At 45.4% G+C, this 23,571-nt stretch overlaps 1 protein-coding gene across 4 annotated transcripts in view; it reads right to left on the bottom strand.

Moving 5' to 3' along the window:
• gyg2 (glycogenin 2) overlaps positions 1-23,571 on the bottom strand; it is a 152,598-nt gene that overhangs the window by 55,521 nt on the left and 73,506 nt on the right. For all 4 annotated transcript variants that reach the window (XM_070892530.1, XM_070892531.1, XM_070892533.1 and 1 more), the window contains exons 5-6: positions 15,975-16,101; positions 3,848-4,070 (exon numbers count right to left, since the gene is read on the bottom strand). In XM_070892530.1, the coding sequence (XP_070748631.1) occupies positions 3,848-4,070; positions 15,975-16,101 (350 nt within the window). The remainder of the gene's footprint in view (positions 1-3,847; positions 4,071-15,974; positions 16,102-23,571) is intronic.

Genomic DNA, 23,571 nt, shown 5'->3' with positions numbered 1-23,571 from the left:
TACCCCTTATCCTTAGACTGTGACCTCCTGGTTCTGGACTTCCCCAACATCGGGAACATTCTTCCTGCATCTAACCTGTCCAGTCCCGTCAGAATTTTGTGTGTTTATTTCTAGCGGAAGACTAGAACTAGAGGGCATAATCTTAGAATAAGGGGCTGCCCATTTAAAGGTGAGATGAGGAGAAATTTCTTCTCTGAGGGTTGTGGATCTGTGGAATTTGCTGCCTCAGAGAGCTGTAGAAGCTGGGACATTGAATAAATTTAAGACAGAGATAGACCGTTTCTTAACCAATAAGGGGATAAGGGGTTACGGGGAGCGGGCAGGGAAGTGGAGCTGAGTCCATGATCGGATCAGCCATGATCGTATTAAATGGTGGAGCAGGCTCGAAGGGCCGTATGGCCAACTCCTGCTCCTATTGCTTATGTTCTCAAAAGTAGTGCAGTTATGCTAAACCTGTATCGATCCTTGGTCAGACCACACTCAGTAGGTCGTGGTCTCCCCCAGGATTCAGTTCTCGGGCCAATTTCCTGCTCACTGCATATCAATGATTTGGATATAGGCTTAGAAGGAGTGGGGTCCAACTTGCAGAGGTTAGGAGGTATAGTTAAGTCTTTAGATCAAATGAAGCTGCAAAAGGAATATTGATAAGATGGGGGAATGGGCTAATAAAATGGTACATGGAGTTCGAAAGTGTGAGGCAAGGCATTTTGGTTAACAAGAACAACAGTGATTATATATTCTGAATGAACATAGGCTTGGGGTTGTGGAAGAGCAGAGGGATTTGGGGGTATAGGTTCACAGGACATTAAAGGCAGCACCTCAGATTGATAAGGCCATAAAACAAAACTAATAAAATTTGAGGTTTTATCACAAGACGCATAGTATAGCATATAAAAATCAAACAGTAATGGTGAGCTTGCATAAAACCTTAATAAGACCTCAGTTTGCATACTGTGTTCAGCCGAGCACTATAGGAAGGGTATTGAGTGTTTCGAGAGGACGCAACACTAGGATTCTGCCTGAGGAAATATAAATACAAAGAAAGACTTGAAAAATGGGGTGTGTTAAACAGCATGAGAGGGTGGAACGCGGTTGATATAAGCAGACTGATTCCAGTAGTTGATAGGTCAAGGATGAGGGCCAATAGATACAAGATTAAGTGCAAGTTAGTTCGAACTGAACAGGAGAAACTTCTTCACACAGAGTGGTCAGGCTATGGAATTGACTTGCAGGGTTAATGCTTGACGTAGAAACTATGTCAACGTTCAAGATTAGATGAGATAGGTGGATGAAGGAAAAGGGGTTGAAGTGATATGGAAACAAGGCGGGTAATTGGGCCAATGGCTTATTTCCGTGTTATAACATCTTCATACATCCCGTTACATACAGGACAAGGGGCGAGCGGCCCCTGGGAGCAGTGTGGAGGTCCTGACTTATGTGAGAACACCAGCGACAGGTCAGGGCCATAAAAGGCGTCAGTGTGCCTGTCTGTCTGTGTGTGTGTCTCTGTCTGTAGGCCCTGGGAGCAGCGTGGAGGCATACCACTTCAGGGAACTGCACGAGTTGGTGCAGGAGGGAGACGGCAGCGAAGAGGGCGACTGGATTGGACGTCACCATAATCCAGCTCGCTGATTGGAGCGCGGGCAGGTGCAGCAGGAGCGGCAAGTGATTGGGGCCCAGGAGAGGCGAGTGATCAGGGCCCAGGAGAGGCGAGTGATCAGGGCCCAGGAGAGGCGAGTGATCAGGGCCCAGGAGAGGCGAGTGATCAGGGCCCAGGAGAGGCGAGGGTCCTGGGGCAGCACGGGCCAGCCCACACTGTGATACGTGTGCGCACTAGAGCTGGTCTCCAGTCGTCTTGGTTAATCCTTGGCACAGGATTAAGGCCGAGCTCTGTCAAGCCCGTGTGGTGGCTGGTGTGCAACGGCCACCCCATGTTAAAAAAAATCCACACAGGCATCTTCCACCCTTCAACATGTAGTTCGGGACCTGGAATATCAGGTCCTTCATTGAAATACCTGTGAACTCAACCCTTTTTGTTGTGAAAGCAAGTCATCCTCGATACGAAGGACCGCTTAAGAAGACATCCCGTTGGTACAAACGTCTATTGCTGTTGTGATTCTGTAGGTGCAAGTGAAATATAAACTCTAAATAAAGCTGGCTCACATCATTTGTAAAAAAAAACAATCAAAGAATTGAATATTCAGCTCGAGTGAGAGTTTGGTTCCGTTGGATGCACTTTACTGCAGTCAGAAGGCTGAGCGATCGTGCCCCATTGCAGGACTTGAGCACATTACATAGGCTGACACTTCCACGTCGCACTGATGTGGTGCAGAAGTGTTAGAGGTACTGCCTTTTGGAAAAGGGTAGCTTTTAAAGCATCATCATACATCATCATCATAGGCGGTTCCTCGAGCGAGGGCGACTTGCTTTCACATGAGTTCACAGATGATTCAATGAAGGACATGTTCTAGTCCTGAACTCCAGTTGAGGGGGTGGAAGATGCCTGTGTGTGGATTTTTTTAACATGTGGTGACCGTTGCACATCAGCCACCACATGGGTCTGACAGAGTTCGGCCATTATCCAGTGGCAAGGGTTAACCAGGACGACTAGAGACCTGCTCTGTATATTATTCACGGTAGTTTTTTAAAAAAAGGCAGAGACGATGGAGATTGAAGAATTGCATGCGTGAATGATATATATCCTGGTCAAAGCACAGTGGAAGATCCTGGATTAAAAGAAAAAGACTTGCATTTATATAGCGCCTTTCACGACCACCAGACATCTCAAAGCACCTTACCGCCAATGAAAAAAAAAAAGAGTGTTGTAATGTGGGAAACATGGCAGCCAATTTACACACAGCAAACTCCCACAAACTGCAGTGTGATAATGGCCAGATAATCTGTTTTAGTAACATTGATTGAGGGATAAATATTGGCCAGGACACCGGGGATAACTCCCCTGCTCTTCTTCAAAATAGTGCCATGGGATCTTTGATGTCCACCTGAGAGAGCAGACGGGGCCTCGGTTTAACGTCTCATCAGGAAGACGACACCTCCGACAGTGCAGCACTCCCTCAGCACTGCACTGGAGTGTCAGCCTAGATTTGTGTACTCTGGTCTCTGGAGTGGGACTTGAACCCACAACCTTCTGATGCAGAGGCAAGGGTGCTGCCCACTGAGCCATAGCTGACACTTGTTAGTTAACTGAGAATAGTTAAATATTAGGCAACACAGGCAATCCCCAAACATAAAAGGTGCTCTCACTGCGCCCAAGAAAATATCTAAAAGACAAAATGCTAAAAGTGTAACCAACAACAACTTGTATTTATATAGCACCTTTAACGCAGTGAAACATCCCAAGGCCTTTCACAGGAGTATTATGAGATTTAAAAAATTGACACCGAGCTGCATAAGTAGAAATTAGCGCAGGTAACCAAAAACTTTATCAAAGAAGTATGTTTTAAAGAGTGTCTTGAAGGAGGAAAGAGAGGCGGAGAGGTTTAGGGAGGGAGTTCCAGAGCTTGAGCCTAGACAACAGAAGGCACGGCCACCGATGGTTGAGCGATTATAATCAGGGATGCTCAAGAGGGCAGAATTAGAGGAGCACAGACATCTCGGGGGGTTGTGGGGCTGGAGGAGATTAGAGAGATAGGGAGGGGCGAGGCCATGGAGGGATTTGAAAATAAGGATGAGAATTTTGAAATCAAGGCGTTGCTTAACCGGAGGCCAATGTAGGTCAGCGAGCACGGGGGTGATGGGTGAGCGGGACTCGGTGCGAGTTCCAGACTGTAAAGCACTTTGGGATTTACCAAAGATGTAAAATATAAGTTCTCTTGTCCTGGCTTACCGTCTGATGATCAACACTCTTTTTCTCTACATCCTCACGTGGTGCCAACAATGGCAAAATGTAAGTGGTGTAGATGCCCCACCATGAATTCAGGAAGTCTATGAACATCGAGTCTGAAGCGGACATATTTTCCTGTATAACACTCCTTGTCTCAGCGTTGTACTGGTGATGCCACGGTTTAGTTGGTCCCAGAAAATGAACCACTTTTACGCTAGAACCAAACCTACAACAAAAAGAAAGACTTGCATTTATAAAGCGCTTTTCATGACCACCGGACGTCTCAAAGCGCTTTACAGCCAATGAAGTACTTTTGGAGTGTAGTCACTGTTGTAGGGAAACGCATACAGCAAGCTCCGACAAACAGCAATGTGATCAAGACGAGATAATTCGTATGCGTTATGTTGATTGAGGGATAAATATTGGCCAGGACACTGTGGATAACTCCCCTACCCTTCTTCGAAATAGCGCCATGGGATCTTTTACGTCCACCTGAGAGAGCAGACGGGGCCTCGGTTTAACATCTGATCCGAAAGACGGCATCTCCAATGGTGTAGCACTCCCTCAGCACTGCACTGAAGTGTCAGCCTAGATTCTTGTGCTCAAGTTCTTGGAGTGGGACTTGAACCCACAACCTTCTGACCGAGAGGCGAGTGTGCTACCCTCTAAGCCACAGCTGACACAAGAGGTGGCATAAAAAAGTACAGATTTTAAGAATTAAAAAAAACAGCAAACATTCCACAAAGCACAACAGGAAGTTACAGTGACGTCCGAAAGGATCAAAGCCAAATACACCAGGAAGAATGTAGGCTTCTGTTAGCCCTAAGGGACACCCAATATATTTACAACGGTAGATAATAAAATGCCAATATTTAAACAATGGTCACAAGGAGACTCTTCATATTGAATATAAAGCGCTAAGTTGAAGGGAAGAAGTGCAGGAGCATCCTTTGAAATATTTTGCTGATTGATGTGTATAAAACTCTATGCCCAACAACGAGGGATTATTGGCTACAACAACTTCTTGCATTTATATAGCACCTTTAATGCAGTAAAATACCCCATGGTGCTTCTCGCAGAAGCGTTCCAAAACAAAATTTGCCACTGAGCCACACAAAGAGATGGCCAAGGACAAAAAAACCTGGTCAAAGAGGTAGCTTTTAAAGTGTGTCTTAAAGGAGGAGAGAGTGGTGGAGAGGTGAAGAGGTTTAGGAAGGGCATTCCAGAGCTTAGGCCTTGGCAACTGAAGACACGGGCGCCAATGGTGCAGCGATTAAAATCGAGGATGCGTCGCTGACAAGACCCACATTTATTGCCTGTCCCTAATTGCCCTCGAGAAGGTGGTGGTGAGCCGTCTTCTTGAACCGCTGCAGTACGTATGGTGAAGGTACTCCCACAGTGCTGTTACGGAGGGAGTTCAAGGACTTTGACACAGCGACGATGAAGGAACGGCACTTTGAGGGTGCAATGTATTTGCTTAATGGTTTCTTGGCTTAAGAATTCATAGCAACACATTGCTAGTAAGAACGAGTTGGTTTATTAGCAAAGGTTTATCACACTACACATTACCAGTTCATCCACCAGGCTCACAACCACCTGCCTCATTGTGGATCCCCCGAACCCAAATGGCTGGGGTTTTATTGAGTCTTGTGAACGTCACATGACTGGCTAAGCCACTTACAATTACAAATCTGTGAGCATGCTCACAGGTGCATACATTACAGAGGGGAACTTGGGAGGAGAGGATGGAGGAGGCGGAGAGAGGGTGTTTCAGAAGACTGTAGTGGAGGAGAAGTGAGGAATTACATTTGCATTCCAGGATGAATCTCGAATAGTGAACAGTTTTGGCCAGAGAGAGCAGGACCCGATCGTGCTCGATATGGTCCAGCCACAGCTGGCAGTGAACGGCTAAACCAGTTGTCTGTGTTAGCACGAACATAAATGTTCAAGTCTGTGTCCCTTGGACTTAAGGGACTGGAGATGAGGGCTGTACTAGGGGGAAGGATCAGGGTGAGTGTGTGCATTGGTTTTAATGGGGACAAGGGCTTCAAAAGGTGGAGTTGACTGCGTGTTTCAGCAGATCGATAACTGCAGGACTGTCATGCTGAATGGAAGGGCAAGGGTTGGATAGTTGGGAATCTGAAAATGCTGTAGTGAGTGACTTGGAGGAAGATGTTTTTCCAGGGATGGACACAGAAGGAAGTAAGGTTGGGAGCAAGAAGGGGGAAGCAAGTGGAGACAGAGACAAGGAAGTGATCAGAGATGGCCTTATCTGAGACTGACACGATGGGAATAGAGAGGCCACATGAGATGACAAGGTCGAGGAGGTGGACTTGAATATAAGAATATAAGAACATAAGAATTAGGAACAGGAGTAGGCTATCTAGCCCCTCAAGCCTGCTCCGCCATTCAATAAGATCATGGCTGATCTGGCCGTGGACTCAGCTCCACTTACCCGCCCGCTCCCCGTAACCCTTAATTCCCTTATTGGTTAAAAATCTATCTATCTATCTGTGACTTGAATACATTCAATGAGCTAGCCTCAACTGCTTCCTTGGGCAGAGAATTCCACAGATTCACAACCCTCTGGGAGAAGAAATTCCTTCTCAACTCGGTTTTAAATTGGCTCCCCCGTATTTTGAGGCTGTGCCCCCTAGTTCTAGTCTCCCCGACCAGTGGAAACAACCTCTCTGCCTCTATCTTGTCTATCCCTTTCATTATTTTAAATGTTTCTATAAGATCACCCCTCATCCTTCTGAACTCCAACGAGTAAAGACCCAGTCTACTCAATCTATCATAAGGTAACCCCGTCATCTCCAGAATCAGCCTAATGAATCGTCTCTGTACCCCCTCCAAAGCCAGTATATCCTTCCTTAAGTAAGGTGACCAAAACTGCACGCAGTACTCCAGGTGCGGCCTTACCAATACCCTATACAGTTGCAGCAGGACCTCTCTGCTTTTATACTCCATCCTTCTCGCAATGAAGGCCAACATTCCATTCACCTTCCTGATTACCTGCTGCACCTGCAAACTAACTTTTTGGGATTCATGCACAAGGACCCCCAGGTCCCGCTGCACCTCAGCATGTTGTAATTTCTCCCCATTCAAATAATATTCCCTTTTTCTGTTTTTTTTCCCAAGGTGGATGACCTCACACTTTCCAACATTGTATTCCATCTGCCAAACCTTAGCCCATTCGCTTAACCTATCCAAATCTCTTTGCAGCCTCTGTGTCCTCTACACAACCCGCTTTCCCACTAATCTTAGTGTCATCTGCAAATTTTATTACACTACACTCTGTCCCCTCTTCCAGGTCATCTATGTATATTGTAAACAGTTGTGGTCCCAGCACCGATCCCTGTGGCACACCACTAACCACCGATTTCCAACCCGAAAAGGACCCATTTATCCCGACTCTCTGCTTTCTGTTCGCCAGCCAATTCTCTATCTATGCTAGTACATTTTCTCTGACTCCGCATACCTCTATCTTCTGCACTAACCTTTTGTGTGGCACCTTATCGAATGCCTTTTGGAAATCTAAATACACCACATCCATCGGTACACCTCTATCCACCATGCTCGTTATATCCTCAAAGAATTCTAGTAAATTAGTTAAACATGATTTCCCCTTCATGAATCCATGCTGCGTCTGCCTGATTGCACTATTCCTATCTAGATGTCCCGCTATTCCTTCCTTAATGATAGTTTCAAGCATTTTCTCCACTACAGATGTTAAACTAACCGGCCTATAGTTACCTGCCTTTTGTCTGCCCCCTTTTTAAACAGAGGCGTTACATTAGCTGCTTTCCAATCCGCTGGTACCTCCCCAGAGTCCAGAGAATTTTGGTAGATTATAACGAATGCATCTGCTATAACTCTTTTAATACCCTGGGATGCATTTCATCAGGACCAGGGGACTTGTGTTCCTTGAGTCCCATTAGCCTGTCCAGCACTACACCCCTAGTGATAGTGATTGTCTCAAGGTCCTCCCTTCCCACATTCCTGTGAGTAATGGAGTAATGGAGTTTATATGGAGGGAGAGAAGAAGAGATGAGCTTAGGAGGGAGGCTGTGAGTACCAAGGGAGTGCTGCACTGTCGAAGGTGCCGCCCTTCAGATGAGACATTAAATTAAGAGTCTGTCTTCTCAGGTGGATGTAAAAGATCCCAATGGCACTATTTTGAAGAACAACAGGGAAAATTTCCCCGATGTCCTGGCCACTATTTATGGCTCAAGCAACTCCTGAACAGGAGCGGGATCGAGAGGCCCATAAAAGGGGCGCGGAGTTCGTGAGGAGCAACAGGAGCGGGATTGAGAGGCCCATAAAAAGGGTGTGGAGTTCATGAGGAGCCAGCTGGTGCAGGGACAAGAAGTCAAAAAATAATCAAAAAGCTAAGTGTGACGTCACAGCCAAGCAGGCAAGTGATTGGCTGGTGGATTGGTGAGTATTTTTCTTTTTCTTTTCCCTACAGTAAGAAATCTTTGGCATTGTTCTAAGTAGCATTTGCCACGTAAATATATGTGATCTTTATTATCTACGGAGAGCTAGTTAATTAAATCGGCCGTTTGCTGAGTAGCGGCTGCGTGTGTTGTGCTAAGGTTTAGAGTTTAGTTCTACTCGATAGTTGCAAGTGTAACTAGAGAGATGGCAGGGCAGCTCAGTCCCATGGATTGCACATCCTGCGGCATGTGGGAAGTCCCGGGTGCTTCGCCCAGTCGGGGCGACCACGTGTGCAGGAGGTCTCCGTCTGCACCAACTCGAGCTCCGTGTTTTGGAGCTTGAGTGGCGGTGCATCCATGAGACTGACAGCAACATGGATAGCACGTTGCTAGAGGTGGTCACCCCACAGCTTAAGAGTGTGCAGGCAGATAGGGTTTGGGTGACCCCTGGACAGAAGAGGAGGACTAGGCAGGTAGTGCAGGAGTCCCCCGAGTCCATCTCGCACTCTGCTCTGAATGCCGGTGGGGGCGATGGTGGCTCTGGGGAGTGCAGCCAGAGCCACGTCCACGGCACCACGGGTGGCTCAGCTGCATGGTGAGGGGCGAGGGGGGGGGGGGGGAGGGGGAGGAAAGAATGGAAGAGCTATAGTGGTAGGGAATTCGTTAGTCAGGGGAGCAGACAGGCGTTTCTGCGGTCTCCAGGATGCGATGTTGCCTCCCTAGTGCTAGGGAGTCAACAAGGATGTCACTGAGCAGCTGCAGGGAAGTCTGGTGGGGAGGGCGGGGTGCGGGAGGGTGTACAGCCAACGGTCGTGGTCCACATTGGCACCAATGACATAGGTCGGAAGAGGGATAAGGTCCTGCAGGCAGAGTTTAGAGAGCTAGGAGAGACATTAAAATGCAGGACCACAAAAAGGTAGTAATCTCCAGATTACTCCCAGTGCCACGAGCTAGTGAGTACAGAAATAGAAGGATAGAGCAGATGAATACGTGGCTGGAGATATGGTGCAGGCGGGAGGGCTTTAGTTTCCTGAGGCATTGGGACCACTTCTGGGGGGAGGTGGGACCTGTACAAGCCGGAAGGGTTGTACCTCAACAGAGCCGGGACCAATATCATCGCTGGGGGTGGGGGGGCGCTTTGCTAGTGCTGTTGGGGAGGGTTTAAACTAGCTGGGCAGGGGGATGGGAACCTGAAAATAGATTCAATAAGGAGGGGAGTAAAACTGGAATTAGAAAGCAAAAATAAAGAAAGTAAGTTTGAATGAGAGAGGAAACAAGCAGGTAAAAGGGGTAAAAAAAACCTTAAAGGCACTTTGTCTAAATGCACGTAGTATTTGTAACAAAATAGATGAGTTGTCGGCACAAATTGAGACAAATGGGTATGGTCGGATAGCCAATACAGAGACGTGGTTGCAAGGTGACTAGCACTGGACAATCCAGAAGGACAGACAGAAAAGAAAAGGAGGTGGGGTAACTCTATTGATAAAGGATGGAATCACTGCAATAGTAAGAGACGATATTGGCTCAAATGATAAGGATGTTGAAACAGTTTGGGTGGAGATAAGGAGCAATAAGGGGAAAAAGTCACTGGTGGGCATAGTATATAGGCCCCCGAACAGTAGCAACTCTGTTGGTCGGAGCATAAACCAGGAAATAGTGGGGGCTTGTAAAAAGGGAACAGCAATAATCATGGGTGATTTTAACCTCCATATTGATTGGACAAATCACATTGGTCAGGATAGCCTTGAGGAGGAGTTCAGAGAGTGCATAAGGGACAGGTTCCTTGAGCAGTATGTAACGGAACCAACCAGGGGGCAGGCTGTCTTAGATCTGATCCTGTGTAATGAGACTGAATTAATAAACAATCTCCGAGTAAAGGATCCTCTCGGAATGAGTGATCGTAGCATGATTGAATTTCAAAACCAGATGGAGGGTGAGAAAGTTGGATCTCTAACCAGCGTACTAAGCTTAAATAAAGGAGACTATGAAGGTATGAGGGCAGAGTTGGGTAAAGTGGACTGGGAAAATAGATTAAAGTGTAGGATGGTTGCTAAACAGTGGTGTACATTTAAGGAGATATTTCACAATTCAAGAAAAATATATTCCAGTGAGGAGGAAAGGGTGTAAGAGAAAAGATAGCCATCTGTGGCTAACGATAGAAATAAAGGACGGTATCCAATTAAAAACAAGGGCATACAAAGTGGCCAAAACTAGTGGGAGGACAGAAGACTGGGAAGCTTTTAAAAGCCAGCAAAGAATAACTAAAAAATGATTAAGAAAGGGAAGATAGACTATGAAAGTAAACTAGCATAAAATATAAAAACAGATCGCAAGAATTTCTATAGGTATACAAAAAGGAAAAAAGTGGCTAAAGTAAATGTTGGTCCCTTAGAGGATGAGACCAGGGAATTAGTAATGGGGAACATGGACATAGCAGAAACTCTGAACAAATATTTTGTATCAGTCTTTACGGTAGAGGATACTAACAATATTCCAACAGTGGATAGCCAAGGGGCTATAGTGGGGGAGGGGGGGGGGGGGGGGAGGAGGAATTTAACACAATCACAATCACTAAGGAAGTGGTACTCAGTAAGATAATGGGACTAAAGGCAGATAGATCCCCTGGACCTGATGGCTTGCATCCTAGGGTCTTAAGAGAAGTAACGGCAGGGATAGTGGATGCATTGGTTGTAATTTACCAAAATTCCCTGGATTCTGGGGAGGTCCCAGCAGATTGGAAAACTGCAAATGTAACGCCCCTATTTAAAAAAGGAGGCAGACAAAAAGCAGGAAACGAGAGACCAGTTAGTCTAACATCTGTGGTTGGGAACTTGTTGGAGTCCATTATTAAAGAAGCAGTAGCAGGACATTTGGATAAGCAAAATTCGGTCAGGCAGAGTCAGCATGGATTTATGAAGGGGTAGTCATGTTTGATAAATTTGCTGGAGTTCTTCGAGGATGTAACAAACAGAGTGGATAAAGGGGAACCAGTGGATGTATTTGGACTTCCAGAAGGCATTTGACAAGGTGCCACATAAAAGTTCACGGGATTGGGGGTAATATATTAGCATGGATAGAGGATTGGCTAACTTACAGAAAACAGAGTCAGGATAAATGGTTCATTCTCTGGTTGGCAACCAGTAAATAGTGGGGTGCCGCAGGGATCAGTGTTGGGACCCCAACTATTTAAAATCTATATTAACGACTTGGAAGAAGGGACTGAGTGTAACATAGCCAAGTTTGCTGATGATACAAAGATGGGAGGAAAAGCAACGTGTGAGGAGGACACAAAAAGTCTGCAAAAGGGCAGAGACAGGCTAAGTGAGTGGGCAAAAATTTGGCAGAGAGAGTATAATGTTGGAAAGTGTGACGTCATGCACTTTGGCAGAAAAAAAATCAAAGGGCAAGTTATTATTTAAATGAAGATTGCAAATTGCCGCAGTACAGCGGGACCTGGGGGTACTTGTGCATGAAACGCAAAAGGTTAGTATGCAGGTACAGCAAGTGATCAGGAAGGCCTTTATTGCAAAGGGGATGGAGTATAAAAGCAGGGAAGTCTTGCTACAGTTATATAAAGGTATTGGTGAGGCCACACCTGGAACACTGCGTGCAGTTTTGGTTTCCATATTTATGAAAGGATATACTTGCTTTGGAGGCAGATTAGAGAAGATTCACTAGGTTGATTCTGGAGATGAGGGGGTTGACTTATGAAGAAAGGTTGAGTAGGTTGGGCCTCTACTCATTGGAATTTAGAAGAATGAGAGGTAATCTTATCGAAACGTATAAGATTATGAGGGGTCTTGACAAGGTGAATGCAGAGAGGATGTTTTCACTGATGGGGGAGACTAGAACTAGAGGGTATGATCTTAGAATAAGGGGTCGCCTGTTTAAAACAGAGATGAGGAGGAATTTCTTCTCAGAGGGTTGTAAATCTGTGGAATTCGCTGCCTCAGAGAACTGTGGGAGCTGGGATATTGAATAAATTTAAGACAGAAATAAACAGCTTCTTAAACGATAAGGTGATAAGGTGTTATGGGGAGTGGGCGGGGAAGTGGAGCTGAGTCCATGATCAGATCAGCCATGATCTTATTGAATGGCGGAGCAGGCTCGAGGGTCCTTATGACCTACTCCTGTTCCTATTTCTTATGTTCTTAAAGACAGATTATGGGACCTTGCTGTGCACAGAGTAGCTGCCACGTTTCCTATATTGCAACAGTGACTACATTTCAAAAGTAGTTCATTGGCTGTGAAGAGCTTTGTGATATCCCGAGGTTGCGAAAGGCAAAGGTGCTATACAAATTAAGTCTTTCTTTTTTCGAATTGATCGAGCAGGAATTTATGGTTCAAATTATATTATGTTGCTGATACGGAAACAGGTGGATAGAGATGGAGAGGCAGATAGAGACACACAAACAGAAGCAGAGAGAGAGAGACACACACACACACAGACAGAAACACAAAGAGAGGCAGAGAGAGAGAGAGGCAGAGAGAGAGAGAGAGGGAAACACACACACACACTTAGAGGCAGAGGTAGGTAGACTCGTGCCACCAAAACAAAGAGGGGATTTGCATGAGCCCAGCTGAGAGTAAATGAGCTCGCCATTGAAACTGTTATCCATGCTAATCTGGTACAATGGGCAACTTGTTGTCTCATTTCAGAATGCCATGTAAATGATCGGAGGAAACAAGATTTTGCCCACACAGCGTGGGCTCGCCCATTAGGAAGCCACGTGTGAGGGGGCAGTGGCTGGTTTACATAGAAACAAAGAAAACAGGTGCAGGAGTAGGCCATTCGGCCCTTCGAGCCTGCACCACCATTCAATAAAATCATGGCTGATCATTCCCTCAGTACCCATTTCCTGCATTCTCTCCATACCCCTTGATCCCTTTCGCCGTAAGGGCCGTATCTAACTCCCTCTTGAATATATCCAATGAACTGGCATCAACAACTCTCTGCAGTAGAGAATTCCACAGGTTAACAACTCTCCGAGTGAAGAAGTTTCTCCTCATCAGTCCTAAATGGCCTACCCCTTATCCTAAGACTGAGTCCCCTGGTTCTGGACTTCCCCAACATCGGGAACATTCTTCCCGCATCCAGTCCTGTCAGAATCTTGTAAGTTTCTACGAGATCCCTTCTCATCCTTCTAAACTCCAGTGTATAAAGGCCCAGTTGATCCAGTCTCTCCTCATATGTCAGTCCTGCCATCCCTGGAATCAGTCTGGTGAACCTTCGCTGCACTCCCTCAATAGCAAGAACGTCCTTCCTCAGATGAGGAGACCAAAACTGAACACAATATTCCAGGTGAGGCCTCACCAAGGCCCTGTACAACTGCAGTAAGACCTCCCTGCTCCTATACTCAAATCCCCTAGCTATGAAGGCCAACATACCATTTGCCGCCTTCACCGCCTGCTGTACCTGCATGCCAACTTTCAACGACTGATGAACCATGACACCCAGGTCTCATTGCACCTCCCCTTTTCCTAATCTGCCGCCATTCAGATAATATTCTGCCTTCGTGTTTTTGCCCCCAAAGTGGATAACCTCACATTTATCCACATTATACTGCATCTGCCATGCATTGGCAGCTCTACTGTCCAGCACCCAGATAGGGCAGGAGTCCAAGATCACACAGCCAAATTTCCAGTCAGGAAGGCCACCAAATAAAAACCTACATCTTTCTCTGTTGATGAGGTCTGCTGAGAATTGCAGGTAAAGTTGGCCCAGTCTTCAATAGATTTGTTCTCAGGATGTTGGCAAAGGCCGCATTTATTGCCCATCCCTTAGTTGCCTCGAGGCGATTGTCAGTCATGCAGTGTGGGGACTGGAGTCTCATGTTGACCAGACTGGGTTGGGGTAGCGGGTTCCCTTCCCTGAAGGACATTGGTGAACCAGTTGTGTTTTTAATGACAATCTGACAGTTTATGGTTACTTTTTAAATCTGGTGCCAACCCACAAAGCACCAGATTTTAAATGAACTCAGTTTCCCAACTTGCCACGGCCGGATTTGAACACTCAACCAGTGGATTGTTAGTTCACTACCGTGACCACAATCTTCATTAACAGGCGCAGATAGTTTCTCGAGACTCACAATCCTAGTGGGGGATGGGGGATAGGGGTAAGGAAAGGACAAGGGGTTAAAATGAAAGGCGGCAGCCTGTCTCATTGACGCGTCTGTTAGCAAATCACTGAATGGGGAAGATGTTGGACGTGGGGGGGGGGGGGGGGGGGCGGCGGTGCTTGTGGCAGTTCTCCCACTTCCTGGAAATGCAGACAAAAGGAATAAAGGACGATGTGAAGGTCAGCCAATCGGCTTACTTCTCGGGGAAGGAGTCAAGTCTAGCGAAGGAAAACTTCCTCATCTTACGTTCATTAGAATCTGGAGGCTAACCAGGAAAAATTAAGTGACCCGACTATGAGGAATAGCGTTGACGTTTTATTATTTTTCTTGTTCACAGGAGAGATCCGAGCCTAGTTGAATTTCCCTTAGTAGCGAGGTCAATAACCAGGGGCCATAGATTTAAAGTAATTGATAGGAGGTTTAGAGGGGAGTTGAGGAGAACTTTCTTCACCCAGAGTGTGGTGGGGGTCTGGAACTCACTGCCTGAAAGGATGGTGAAGGCAGAAACCCTCATCGCATTTAGATGGGCACTTGAAGTGCCGTAACCTACAGGGCTACAGACCAAGAGCTGGAAAGTGGGATTAAGCAGGATGGCTCTTTTATCGGCCGGCATGGACACGATGGGCCAAGTGGCCTCCTTCTGTGCCGTAAATTTCTATGATTCTAAGGTGCATTATAAACATTACTCTATACATCAATTTGCTCTCAAATAAAGCAGCTGAATGATTCATATCTGGCCTCATCTCACTGGTGCTGTCAGTACAGATGACAAAGGGAGTATTGTTCCAGTCCCAGTTCATGCAGTCATACGGTTAGATATTGGGCCTGATTGTTTGCGGCTTCTGACACACGTTATGAAGCTGTGTAGGACTACCATCGCAAACAAGGATTTCACAGTAAAAACGTCGAAGAATAAAAGTGTTTAGTAATGATAAAATTGATTCTGTATACATGTGTGTTAAAGGTGCAGATTGTACGAAAAGAAAGTTTGAAGAGACAAAATGGATACCTTCCCCAAGTTCATGTCTCCTGGCTGGGCAGAGCTCAAGTTACAAAGGAAGCATGGCTTTGAAACTCCCCAAACTAGAAAAGATGTTAATTGGAAAGCCATTAACCTAATCAAGGACTGGCACCGGCCCTCCAGACAAGCACATGTATGAGGAGAAGCCAATCAGGAGTGGCCCTGGAACCAAGACCCAATCCTGAGGCTTTCTGAGAAACTATGGCCTTAAGAGGGATAAAAACTCAAGCCAAAGATTGCTCTGTCTCTTCTCCTTAGCACATGGCCAAAACAGGACCTCTCTCTACAGACAAAGAAGCAGGCCGTGTGCTTTGCCAGAGGGAAGTAAAGAGCATCTTTTTTATTGTAACATCATTGTATCTGTTGTAACTAAATAGATCCGTAGGATGGCTGAGGATAGCTGTTTCTCTGATGGATGTGCATGTGTGTGTGTTTAATAAACTATTCCAAGTTGTTTTAAAAGAATCGGTCTTGCTGTCAATTAATGCCAGAGATTTAGAAATCTTACACGTTGCCTTGCTTAAAATAATGATGGATAAAACCATGCTTACTGCTTGAAGGCAGGGAGGTAGCTATATATGGCGAAGCCAGAGAGGTTGTAGATGAACGGTAGGTGTTTGTGGATATCCTTTGTAGACCAGCCACTAAAGAAACTATTCAACAAGCCTTGGTCTCCTCCTAATGAACAGCACCAAAAGAAAAATACATGAAGATTGCCACAATAGCAATTAACAGTCAGGCAAACAGAAATACATTACTTGAATCTTTATTAATAATGGAGAACAAAATAAGAATATCACAAATTATTGGACCAGTGTTGTGGTTTTTTAAATCCCCTTTGTCCCTTTTATACTAATCCCCAGTCAAAAAGACAGACAATCAACTTGTTTCCAGGGCCACGACTGTCATAGAACCAGCTCCCAATAGGTAGACCAGACGAACAGCCGAAAAGGTGACTAGTCCCCACATTTAGTCCCCCCTCAAAAAAAGATAGCAGGGAAGGAATAGGGGTTGGGAGTGTAACTTTTCACATAATGGTACAACACAGAAAGAGGCCATTTTGCCCATCGTATCTGTGCCGGCTCTTTCAAAGAGCAATCCAGTTAGTCCCACCCCCCCAGCTCTTTCCCCTTATCCCTGCGATATTTTCATCTTCAATTATTTATCCAATTCCCTTTAGCAGGCTATTATTGAAGCTGCTTCCTCCACCCCATCAGGCAGTGCTTTCCAAATCCTAACCACTCTTTGCATAAAAAAAGATTTTCTTCATGTCGCCTCTGGTTCTTTGGCCAAGAATGGGACTTATCGATTTAGTAAAATACTCCAGTTTGTATAGCAGCTCATTGTACTGTCCAACCATCTCAACACACTTCACACAAGCGAGTGAAGTGAGGTAGGTGGACAGGCATGCAGACATATTGGACCAGAAACCGAGGCAACGGGATGGTCGACCAGTTCATTGGTGTTTTGGTGGCACTAGTTGATACGGAAATATTGCCCAGGGCATTATGAGAGCAGCCTTCTATTTTACTAATATTATGAAAAGATCTTAACCTTCATCTGAAACAGGCTGATGGGACTTTCCTTTAACATCGCATCCAAAGGATGGCGCCTTTGACAATGCAGCACTTCAGGACTGTACAGAAGTGACAGCCTGAATTGTGAGCTCAAGTACTGCAGTGGGGCTCAAAGCCACAGGGGGAGAAATTTGGTCGTTTAGCGCCAGAGAGGGACGCCAAGGGGTCGGTAAACACCGACCGCTGTGAACGTCTGAAGGTTTAGCAGCGGCACTGACAGTTTGCGCTGCGCTCGCTAGTCCCGCCCACTCGGTGATGTCACAGAGCGTGCAACGCCTCCGTAGCCTGGCGCCCAGACCGCCGGGGGAAAGCAATCAGTCCAGCGACGATCCCAGGGTGATATCATCCGGAGTGCAAGGTAAGTGACGACATTTCACTTTTTCAGCTTCTGTTTATGTGTTGCGGTAGTGGGGAAGTGTGGGTGAGGTTTATTGACATTTTCTTTCTAACTGGATTTTTATTTTTCAGTTTCAGGCGCGAGGATGCCGTCATTCCAGCACCAAAAAATTGAGTCGGCCTCCTGTGCGATCACTCCATTAACGCCCGAAGAGGAGTATGAAACACTTCCCTTAGAGCTCCACTCTTCTCTTCGGGCGATACAACTGAGTATCCCATTTTGAGGCAGTAGACATCGCCCGGTGCCAACGGTAACGTCACCGCCTCCGCCTCCGCCTCCGCCTCCGCCTCCGCCTCAAAGTGGCCGCTATCGAATTTCCAGTCCACAGTCTCTCAACTCAGATCTGGTCACATAGTAAGGTCTTTCTCTTCCACCTCTCCTGGTCAAAGTAGTTTGGAGCAACAATCTACTGTGTCATCATTATTCAAGGAAAGCAGTTGCACTTTCTTCTCCAGAATCCATGAGCCAACAACAGAAGTTGTCCCTGTCCCTGACCTGGGGGTCCTTGTGCATGAAACACAAAAAGTTAGTATGCAGGTACAGCATGTAATCAGGAAGGCAAATGGAATGTTGGCCTTTATTGCAAGGGGGATAGAGTATAAAAACAGAGAAGTCCTGCTACAACTGTACAGGATACTGGTGAGGCCGCACCTAGAGTACTGCACACAGTTTTGGTCTTCGTATTTAAGGAAGGATATACTTGCATTGGAGGCTGTTCAGAGAAGGTTCACCAGGTTGATGAGGGGGTTGACTTATGAAGATAGGTTGAATAGGTTGGGCCTATACTCATTGGAGGTCAGAAGAATGAGAGGTGATCTTATCGAAACATATAAGATAATGAGGGGGCTCGACAAGGTGGATGCAGAGAGGATATTTCCACTCATAGGGGAAACTAAAACTAGTGGACATAGTCTCAGAATAAAGGGGCCGCCCATTTAAAACTGAGATGAGGAGAAATTTCTTCTCTGAGGGTTGTAAATCTGTGGAATTCTCTGCCCCAGAGAGCTGTGGAGGCTGGGTCATTGAATATATTTAAGGACGAGATAGACAGATTTTTGAGTGTTAAGGGAATAAAGGGTTATGGAGTGGGCAGGGAAGTGGAGCAGAGTACATGATCTTATTAAATGGCGGAGCAGGCTCGAGGGGTCAGGTGGCCTACTCCTGCTCCTATGTTCCTATGTTCCTCAAGGGGATAGCCAGTTATGATTTTACGAGCATAAACTTTTTTTTTTTAAATACATAATTTTCTAGCTGTTTAGCAATCATAAAAACAGCACAATCACTTCAAAATAAACAGTCTGGATGACTTTATTTGGAATTACAGTATTGAAACAACTTCCCCAGCAGTCGTCGTAATCCCATGTGTCCGCTCTGTTCCTATATCCCTTTATCTTTAACCACCTATCCAACCTATTCCTAAATGCTGTCTGCTAGCCCAGGTAATTACAGGCCAGTTTGGTTAGCATCTGCAGCAGGAACAAAATTGGAATAATTGAAGATGAAATTATTAAAATATCGAGATAATGAAGAAAAAAATAATTGGAAGCAGGCAACATAGGTTTCAGAAAGAAAGATCATGCTCGACAAACCCGAAAAGTTCTTTGAGGAGGAATGTAGGAGCAGGAGGAGGCCATTCAGTCCCCTCGAGTCTGCTCCGCTGTTCAATTAGATCACAGTGGATCCACATTTTAATTCCATTTAACAGCCCTAGCTCCATATCGCTTTATATTCTTGCGTAATAAAAAATAAGGTGGTGATGGATAGAGTGGATGGAGCAAATGCAATGGATGTGGTGTACATGGACTTTGAGAAAGTCTTCGGATAAGGTACCATGCTGCATTTTTAGAAGCAAGGTAGTACGCTGGGCACTGCGTGGTATAACACTTATTTTTATAAAGCAGTGCATGTTCTGATTTATTATGAGCAATGTCATGGGAAAATTGCTCATATTCAAAAAGAGGTAAATTAGAAGTAACCAGGTGATATGAAAGGCTACATGATGAAAGAAGTTTCATTTATATAGCGCCTTTCACAACCTTCAGACATTCCAAAATGCTTTACAGCCAATGAAGTACTTTTGAAGTACAGTCAGTGTTGTAATGTACGAAACCCTGCAGCCAATTTACACACAGCAAGGTCCCACAAACAGCAATTAAATAATTGGCCAGGGTAATCAGTTTAAGATGTTAGTTGACGGATAAATGTTGGACAGAACAGCAGAGAGAACTCCCCTATTCTTCTTCAAATAGTATTGTGGAATCTTTTATGTCCACCTCGAGTGCAGACGGGGCCTCGGTTTAACGCCTTATCTGAAAGACGATACTTCGACAGTGCAGCACTCCTTCAGTACTGCACTGAAATATTAGCATAGATTATGTGATCAAGTCTCTGCAGTGGGACTTGAACCCACAACCTTTTGACTCAGAGGCAAGAGCTGACATTTTTATTTCACCCATGGGCCCTCGGTCCAAACCTTGTCTGAGCTCCTAAATCAAGTCTCAATCCAGCTCTGAGACAACAGTGTAATGGCACAATGCATCCTAGCAACAGTGGGGTAAAGTTGACTTTCTGATTTCATTCTTGCCATCAGGCAATGTTCCCAGAAGAAAACCCTTGAGCTAAAATAAAAACTCTCGACAGATTCAGACAAGCCTAAAGCCATTGCAAAATCAATAATTTAATATTAAACTGGCCATCTCTCTCAAACCAGTGGTGCAAATGAGAGAAATGGAAGGGTCATAATAGCAGACACGTCAGACAGAAGCAGTGTAGGGGCAATTTTGTCCGACATCCAGCAGATTCCAGTGTCTGTGGCAAAATAGAGATGGCGCAGTGCCATTCCTCACCCCAGTGAGCAAAACAATTCAACAAATAAATCTGAATAGCTAAACATTGCTATTGAATTGTTAACGCTTGGCTTAATTCTATGACAAAAAGCAACTTAAAAGTTCCATTAAACCAGAAACACAAATCACAAAGGTAACTTACGAAGTGTCATTGTAGCCCTGCAACAAAAATACAGACACAGAGCGCCCATAGACCGCTTCTAGTGGAGCAGACCTGCGATAGAAACACAATTGCCCAGATTTTGCGGTCAGTGGCGAAGTAACGGTGCGTGCCCATCTCCTCGCTGATGACTGCCCACAGCAGAGACATACTCGAATCCTGCGCAGCGTCCTCTACAGGGCATCAGTGAGTAGGCCAAGAAAGAGCGAGGCTCTTCAACCAATCAGACTGAAGTATCCTCACTGAAACAGAGTGCAAACCAGGAAGTATGAAGCAGGAAATGTGATTGGCTTAAACACAGAGCTTGAAGTGACTCGCAAGCAGAGTGAGGAATGTTGTGAGCGCAGGAATTGGTGGAGAGGAGGAAAGCGATGGAGATGTCTGACTGAAAAGGAGTGGTGCCACAGAACCCAAGGAGGCTGAAATTCACTGTCCCTCCTTGGAGGAACAGTTACCATGGGGTTTGAGTGGTTGATCAAAAAGAAAAATCGAACGGCAACCGCATTCGATTATTTTCTTCACCCCCGAGTCATATTCAGCTCAGGGAGGGGGATTCCAACGGTGCGCACTTCCGTTGCAAATGGCGGGGTGAAGCCGCAGTATAGGTAGTTGGGCATCGTTGACCTCAGCAACGTGCTGGCAGCTGAAAAGCATCCGCACCAGCGATATCAAGCATTGAAAAAGGTAGGATTTTTCCTGACAGTTCTCCAACACTCCAATAGATAGGCGTTTCTGGGGCCGCAACTGAGACTCCAGGATGGTATGTTGCCTCCCTGGTGCAAGGGTCAAGGATGTCTCGGAGCGGGTGCAGGACATTCTGAAAAGGGAGGGTGAACAGCCAGTTGTCGTGGTGCACATTGGTACCAACGATATAGGTAAAAAACGGGATGAGGTCCTACGAGACAAATTTAAGGAGCTAGGAGCTAAATTAAAAAGTAGGACCTCAAAAGTAGTAATCTCGGGATTGCTACCAGTGCCACGTGCTAGTCAGAGTAGGAATCGCAGGATAGCTCAGATGAATACGTGGCTTGAGCAGTGGTGCAGCAGGGAGGGATTCAAATTCCTGGGATATTGGAACCGGTTCTGGGGGAGGAGGGACCAATACAAACCGGACGGTCTGCACCTGGGCAGGACCGGAACCAATGTCCTAGGGGGAGTGTTTGCTAGTGCTGTTGGGGAGGAGTTAAACTAATATGGCAGGGGGATGGAAACCAATGCAGGGAGACTGAGGGAAACAAAAAGGAGACAAAAGCAAAGTACAGAAAGGAGATGAGTAAAAGTGGAGGGCAGAGAAACCCAAGGCAAAAAACAAAAAGGGCCACTGTACAGCAAAATTCTAAAGGGTCAAAGTGTAATAAAAAGGCAGGCATGAAAGCTCGGTGCCTCAATGCAAGAAGTATTCGGAACCCAGGAGAGGGCTCTGAGCTAGTTAGAGTGGGTGAGTGTTCAGATAAACAGGATCCCAAGAAAGAATGCAAAAGCAGAGTAGCACTGGGGCAAGTGTAAACCACAAGGTGATAGGAAGGAACAATATGTATGAATATAAAGGGGCTATAGGAGGGGTCAAAACTAAAAATCATGGTTTAAAAACTAGTATTAAAACACTTTACCTAAACGCATGCAGCATTCGAAATAAAGTAAATGAGTTGATGGCTCAAATCATTACAAATGGATATGATTTGGTGGCCATTACAGAAACATGGTTGCAGGGTGGCCAAGACTGGGAATTAAACATACAGGGGTATCTGACAATTTGAAAAGATAGACAAGGGAAAGAAGGTGGGGTAGCTCTGTTAATAAAGGAAGATATCAGGGCAGTTTTGAGAGGCGATATTGTCTCCAATAAACAAAATGTTGAATCATTGTGGGTGGAGATTAGAGATAGTAAGGGGAAAAAGTCATTGGTGGGTGTATTTATCGGCCCCCAAATAATAACTTCTCGGTGGGGCGGGCAATAATCAAGGGAATAATGGAGGCATATGAAAAAGGAACGACAGTAATCATGGGGGATTTTAACCTACATATCGATTGGTCAAATCAAATCGCACGGGGTAGCCTTAGGAGGAATTCATAGAATGCATATGAGATTGTTTCTTAGAACAGTATGTTACAGAACCTACAAGGGAGCAAGCGATCTGAGATCTGGTCCTGTGTAATGAGACAGGAATAATAAATGATCTCCGAGTAAAAGATCCTCTCGGAATGAGTGATCACAGTATGGTTGAATTTGTAATACAGATTGAGGGTGAGGAAGTAGTGTCTCAAACGAGCGTACTATGCTGAAACAAAGGGGACTACAGTGGGATGAGGGCAGAGTTGGCTAAAGTAGACTGGAAACACAGACTAAACGGTGGCACAATTGAGGAACAGTGGAGGACTTTTAAGGAGCTCTTTCATAGTGCTCAACAAAAATATATTCCAGTGAAAAAAGGCGGTAAGAGAAGGGATAACCAGCCGTGGATAACCAAGGAAATAAAGGAGAGTATCAAATTAAAAACCAATGCATATAATGTGGCCAAGGTTAGTGGGAAACTAGAAGATTGGGAAAATTTTAAACGACAGCAAAGAATGACTAAGAAAGCAATAAAGAATGGAAAGATAGATTACGAAAGTAAACTTGCGCAAAACATAAAAACAGATAGTGAAAGCTTTTACAGATACATAAAACGGAAAAGAGTGACTAAAGTAAATGTTGGTCCCTTAGATGAGAAGGGGGATTTAATAATGGGATATGTGGAAATGGCTGAGACTGTAAACAATTATTTAGCTTCGGTCTTCACAGTGGAAGGCACAGAAACCATGCCAGAAATTGCTGGTCACAGGAATGTGGGAAGGGAGGACCTTGAGACAATCACTATCACTAGGGGGGTAGTGCTGGACAGGCTAATGGGACTCAAGGTAGACAAGTCCCCTGGTCCTGATGAAATGCATCCCAGGGTATTAAAAGAGATGGCAGAAGTTATAGTAGGTGCATTCATTATAATCTACCAAAATTCTCTGGACTCTAGGGAGGTACCAGCGGATTGGAAAGCAGCTAATGTAACGCCTCTGTTTAAAAAAGGGGGCAGACAAAAGGCAAGTAACTATAGGTCGGTTAGTTTAATATCTGTAGTGGGGAGAATGCTTGAAACTATCATTAAGGAAGAAATAGCGGGACATCTAGATAAG

Source organism: Pristiophorus japonicus, chromosome 10 (assembly GCF_044704955.1).
Source record: "Pristiophorus japonicus isolate sPriJap1 chromosome 10, sPriJap1.hap1, whole genome shotgun sequence".
Classification (NCBI taxonomy): Eukaryota; Metazoa; Chordata; class Chondrichthyes; family Pristiophoridae; genus Pristiophorus; species Pristiophorus japonicus.
The sequence above is the reverse complement of the archived record's forward strand: the minus strand, read 5'-3'. Positions and strand labels throughout refer to the sequence as shown.